The following is a 6,089-nucleotide window of genomic DNA, read 5'->3' as shown; positions in this document are numbered from 1 at the left end:
GTTGTTGAGGAAGGAGTGAGACAATCCACCACAAGATGCTCTCTAATAGCAATTAGCACTTGCAACAATCTCCCCTCAAGAGCAGGAGTCAATCATCAAAGAGACATTGACAATACATCCTACAGGCCACACCCCACGAGCTGCTGCAGCTGGTCAGCTGCATCTTTATCAACCCCCTTCACTGAGCACCGACTCCAGGAGAAAAACCTGGTTTCAGCATTTCTGCTGCTCCTAGTCCCCGTTTTGATTCACCATCTCAGCCCGATATCCCTCACCTCATGCACTCATGCTCTGTGGAGCATCATTCTCAGAAGCTGCCACATTAGTGTGCACAGACACAAAAAGCCCAAATCGACCTTCACATATTCACAATTACAAACTTAGTTCAGTTACAACCAGTAACAGTGCTTCAGGGCCCTGAAATCACAGCTATGCTTTAAAAGTACTCAGGAGATAACTCCTTTTTTTCCGCCAAGGCTTTACAAATACAACTGATCCTAAGATTAAACTAAGCCACCCAAGTCAGAAAGCAGGATAAAAAGTACCTTGAGTTGTCTATCCATTTTGGAAAGTCTTCATTTATTGTAGTGATTATTTAGGAAGCATACACTATGGTATCAAAAAAGGCTGTAACATGCAGACAAAGAGACCTTTTCAGCAGGTTTAGCAGAAGCAAATGTAGATTTACAATTAGCTGGAATATAACACTATTTAAAAGCTGATAGCAGACCTTAAGTTCGCTTTTAATGCTTTGAAAGAACACGTATGCACATGGAATTGTTTGGAAATTTAAGGCAATTTGCATATGAAGATTAAAAAAAAAAACAATAGATTTTTATGTTGTGCTCAAAATGTTAGCTGAATTGAAACCATTTACATTATACTTCATCTCAAAGGACTGAGAGTCAATAAATAGCAGCTGCTCCTTGATAAAAATACAGTCCTGAGAACAAGCTAGTAGCAATGCTTAAGCTATGACATCTTCCATGTCAGAGTATAAGCTATTTTTGCAATAAGGAGCAGTATTTACCAGGTGTTGAACAGGCAAAGGCATTCTGAACATGCAATAGCTCCCAAGAGAAGTCTGAAATTATTTCCAGTATCTTGCTTACAATAGTTTATTTGCACACTGCAGAAAGATCAAGAAATCCTGCTATGCATTGGTGAGCACTAATATTTCAAACACAACAACCAAGGGATACAACATAAGGAGGACAGGCAGCAAAAGGTGTTTTACAAAAAAAAAAAACAAACCCCAAATCAAGAGTCTTTTAGTAACTGGTTAGATTGTTTGCAAGGTAACTGCAACACTCTTCCTTCCCCAACCCCTGGGAATCACTCCCCAAACCAGACCTATGCTATGACCAAACAACACTGGAGTGTTTAAATTCAGTGCAAGAAGAGTAGTTTTAGGACATTTAATTTCACTCTAAATGAACGGCAAAAGTTTATCTATACAGACATCCAAATGCCAACATATTTGGTACAGTGTAATGAAGTTACATAGATTTCACTCTCAGAGGTATGCTCCTGTGGTCACCTGCATTCCACAAAAGAAAAAGTGTTTGGAACAGTATAATATGGTAGACTCAACGCTTTAAAAAAAAATTTATTCAGCTGGAATTGGAACTCCCTAACATTCACAATATAATTTAGGATGCATTTGTTACATGAAGAGCAGGAAAAAAAAAAAAGACTTAAACAGTTTCACATACCAGTTAAGATATCCCACATGCTCCTTCCCCACCTACAATACTGACATCTTGTTTGCTTGGGTTTTTGTTTTTTCCTTAACAAATACTCAGTTCAACTTGTCTACCCAACTACCTCCCCCATTCCTACAGGAGTAGACATACAGTGATAACAGTGAGAGGATATGGGACACTGTCCTATCCAGTGTTTGGACCCTGGAAAGGAGTACACCTAACTATAAAAACAGAGTTTGATGATGAGCTGAACATGAAGCACTTCAGCAACCGAGGCGAAGTTGCACTCAGAAAAAGCTGTATTGCCACAGAAAAAGGAAAGCATCAGTGGCTGAACAGAGAGGGAAGGGGGAAGTAATCTAACCCCACCCCCCACAATCCATTAGCTTTACACAGAAAGAGTTCAAGAACTAACAAAAGCCATTATCTGCAAGGTCTGCAGAATTAAATCCAACCTTAAGATGATCCACTCCAAATCCTAGATAATTTGTTAACACTTAACAGGGCTTTAGCCATGCACAGTATGCATATCCTAGAGACTAACCCCTCCTTCCACCCCTCCTTCCTCTTTCCCCTGCCCCCAAAAGAATGTAGTTGATTGATTAGAGAGTTTCACTACTGGTTTCCCTATACACCACACCCCAGTTTTCTTTTGAGGGCAGCGGACTTGCCAAATACATTGACAGCTTTTCTTGAAACAATTATCAAATTTTAAGGGATATAAAGACATTGGTGCATTTAGGAATTTACAGACTGGTAAAAAAAACTAGTTACAAAACTGCATTTGTATCGCCTAGCGCTTTCAAGATTCATTGTTATTTCTTCACTAATTAATATATTAAATTAAGCCAAAAGTTTGTGACCGGAAAAGTTCTACCAATCTACTTAAAAACTGAAAAGAATATTTAAAACCAAAACTGAAAAGGTTAGTTATGTTACATTCCAAAATCCACAGCCCATTCTAGTAAATGCATTCTTTTCTACAGGAATGATGTTCTTTAAAACAGATGATTGCAAAAGTTTTACTGCTAGACACTCTGTTACATTGGATAGTGTGACTGGAACCTGTGGATGGTGAAATCTTGAGGTTTGTCCAAGTTTCAATGTAAGGTGTCCAAGGTCCTCTCCCAGAACCATGTTTGGAGAAAAAAATTGAAGAAAAAAAATTACAGATCAAGTTCTTATGACTTTTTTTCAATCTTTTCTTGGCTTTCTGTTTCTGGGTGATCTATTCACAGTTTCTTCCTCCTGCAAGAAAGTAATGTGCGTAAACATCAAGGAAATAAAATCTAAGAACACCCTTAAATAAAACATTTTGAGCTGACCTGAAAGAATTATCTACTTTAGGATTTCATTTCTGAAAGTACCTACCACTGTTACACACTTCCTTTCTATACATGGCAAACACAAATCCTCTTGTTTTCACAGTGGACATACACTATTTGCTGAGAGTAGTCAGCAGCTTCTGCTGCTGTGAAAATCCCTTTAACTTTGAGCAACACTGCACCCATTTTTAAGTCAATCATTATGTCAGTGTGGAGCACTTAAGAAGTCACATCCTGGCTGCATACAAAGCTGAATAAGCCTTCTGCCTCAAGAGGATGCATTCCACAGTCCCACTCCTCTCACAGTGCAGGGTCTAGGGCGGTGCTTTTAGCTCTGCCGAAGGTAGCCACAGAAATTCCTATTCAGCAGGGTGATTAAGTTTTTCAGAGGTCTGATACCAGGAGGGAGTATCACATGAGCCAGGTTAACTTTTAACATGTCAGTAAAGCTTGTTCTACATGACTTAAGGAAAAAAAATGCACAAGCTTCCCTCAAACATTAAGCACTTTTACCTCTGATGCAGGTTTCCTGTCCTCTTCCTCCTCCTCTTCTTCCTCCTCCTCTTGACTAGCATTTCCTATATCAGCATCACTTTTCTGCTTCTCTCCTAAGGGAAATAAAAATACCTCATTCTCATTTCTGACTTCACTCCACCATTGGCTTTACTCTGTCTGCCAATCTTGCTGGTTTGTTTTATCAGAGAAAACACTCAGAACTGTTTCAAGAATATCTAGTTCACCTACCTAGCTTCTCCTCATTTGCTTCCTCTTCTTCCTCCTCTTCCTTGTCCCCTTTGTCTTTTTCTTCCTCTTTCTCCTCATCCATCACATCAGGCTGAGGAGCATCAGTCTTTTTGTATTCTGCAGCACTTGGCTGTTTCTAGAAACAAAACATTGTCAAAACCAGGCAGTTACTTGTGACATAAAGGCATATTTTGCTGAATCTCTTTTTAAGCATAATACTATTTATAACTGGGCTAAATTCATACCTTCCCAGAGCAGCAGAAAAGGACAACAAGGAACACTGGCAAAGCCACAGTGAGGATGTAGACCACCCAAAGCCAGGGACGCTCTTCAGCGGCTGCCATCATCTGGCCCACAACACCAGGCTGTAAAATAAAAAGAACTGTCACATTTCATCCCATACAGCAAGTCACTGCAGTTAAGTTCCATAGATTTCAAATAGGCTTTTTGCAGCTTTAAACATTGCATTTCATACCTCAAAAAATTAAAGCTAACTTGCACAAGTACTTTTTCCACATAGTTTACGGATTAAGAATTAAACTAAAGCTAACAGTCCAGTTGTCAGAGCAAAAACATCACAAAAGAGCAGTGAGTACTCAGAGCTACTCATAGCAACCATTACTATATTATTATTAGGAACAGAGGTTCCAGTCTGACTTAGCCTAACACCCATCCTTGGCACATATGGGGATATGCTGATAAAGAGCATAGAGGGAACAGCAGCAATGCTCCTACTGTCCAAGCACACAGTGAAACATTTATTTCTCACCTCTGCAGCACCATCAGCTGCCTTTTTCAGTCCCCATCCATCACTGGCCCAATCATCAGCTACAGCTCTTTCAGTACAGATAATAAAGTTGTCAAAAAAGATGTCAGAAGTCATTGACCACAACTCAAGTCCCACAGCACTGAAGGGAGTCATCTTGAAAGGTTCCAAGTCTTCAAAGAAATCTGGGTTTGGGATCTTCCTAGGTTTCCAAATGCCCTAGGAAAGACAAAAGACATTCAGCCTCGCCTACTACAATGCAATTTTTAGTTTTCAACCCACTTTGAACAGAGTGAAACACCGATCCACTGCACTTAATTAGAATGTCTACCTGCAACTTGTCAGGGTTTGAGAATCAATTCTCATTTGTGCTACAGATAACTGAAGCCAAGCAAACGCTTTCCATGTCTCCACTTGAAACAGTACAATCACAACAGATTTTTATTTGAAATACAGTTCCTGAATCTAAATCCTTCTGTTTTATTCTGAGAGAAATACACTGGCCAGCAGTTTAAGCAATGAAAACACCAACCTGATAGTTCACATTATCAATCATAGGAGGCTTCCATTTGCCTTTGTAGTTTGGATTGTCAATCATTGGTCGCTGCCAGGTACCACAGCCAGGTGCTGCCTCACATTTAGGATTTGCAATCTGAGGTGCCTCCCATTCACCATCCATGTCCTCATCCCTGAAAAGGGAAATTAATTGTTGAAATCTGCCTCTTCCCTTTATACAGAATAAGATTTAGACACAGTGTAGGTCTGTACATACAGATACCACAGAAGGATCAAGGATTTCAAGAAACAACTTGGAAGCACAGAAGTTCAACCAAAGCCAGTCTTCAAGCACAGCCTCTCCCACTGCCCATTCCAAGTATGGTACACCTGCAAAGTGACCATCCCTGCCCTGTTCACCTTATATCACAAAAGAATTGACAAGTGCACAGGGGAACACAAGAAGATAAGAATCTGCAGACCAACTCTACCTTCTATTTTTGAAGGAAGACAGCATGAATCAACAACTTTGTCAGCAAGCAACACTGACCTTGCTAAAAACCAGCACTAAAGCCATTAAATACTTGCTGTCATTTGCAACAGGCAGTAAACATACCAATCTTCAGGCTTCTCGGCATCAGGGTCCGCTACATATTCTGGCTCATCATCCAGCCAGCCCTCTGGCTTCACAGCATTTTCATCTGCTATCTTTGCAGGAGCATCCTCATCCCTTGAAAACAGATTATATATTAATACATACAAGACATAAAAGTTCTTAACGCCAAGGCATAACTCTACAGACTCTGAGAAAGCCCACTGATGTGGACAACCAGCCATCTTCATTGCTGGTAGGATAAGGGCAATGCCATTATTTCAGACCAGAATCACACTGCAATCTGTTACCTAGATGTGCCCTCATGGCGCAGCCATAACACCAACTGTAAGGTAATACTACTGATTGTTTTAAAGCCAACCTAGAAAGGGTGTATTACAGCAAAGCCTGTATCTTGGTCATTGCTGCAACCACGCATCTGAGCTTGAAATCGAGTCCGT

The 6,089-nt window shown here is 40.2% G+C and overlaps 1 protein-coding gene across 2 annotated transcripts in view; it reads right to left on the bottom strand.

Moving 5' to 3' along the window:
• Nucleotides 1-1,404: 1,404 nt before the first annotated feature.
• The window catches only part of CANX (calnexin), a 40,563-nt gene continuing 35,878 nt past the window's right edge, over nucleotides 1,405-6,089 (bottom strand). For both annotated transcript variants that reach the window (XM_057409520.1, XM_057409521.1), the window contains exons 9-15: nucleotides 5,653-5,766; nucleotides 5,074-5,230; nucleotides 4,545-4,760; nucleotides 4,021-4,140; nucleotides 3,776-3,911; nucleotides 3,545-3,639; nucleotides 1,405-2,954 (exon numbers count right to left, since the gene is read on the bottom strand). In XM_057409520.1, the coding sequence (XP_057265503.1) occupies nucleotides 2,901-2,954; nucleotides 3,545-3,639; nucleotides 3,776-3,911; nucleotides 4,021-4,140; nucleotides 4,545-4,760; nucleotides 5,074-5,230; nucleotides 5,653-5,766 (892 nt within the window). In that variant the 3' untranslated portion in view covers nucleotides 1,405-2,900. The remainder of the gene's footprint in view (nucleotides 2,955-3,544; nucleotides 3,640-3,775; nucleotides 3,912-4,020; nucleotides 4,141-4,544; nucleotides 4,761-5,073; nucleotides 5,231-5,652; nucleotides 5,767-6,089) is intronic.

The sequence above is a fragment of the Pezoporus wallicus genome, unplaced genomic scaffold, assembly GCF_028554395.1.
Source record: "Pezoporus wallicus isolate ANWC-B61680 ecotype Strahan unplaced genomic scaffold, APGP_CSIRO_Pwel_v1 contig_8166, whole genome shotgun sequence".
In the NCBI taxonomy this organism is placed as follows: Eukaryota; Metazoa; Chordata; class Aves; order Psittaciformes; family Psittacidae; genus Pezoporus; species Pezoporus wallicus.
The sequence above is the reverse complement of the archived record's forward strand: the minus strand, read 5'-3'. Positions and strand labels throughout refer to the sequence as shown.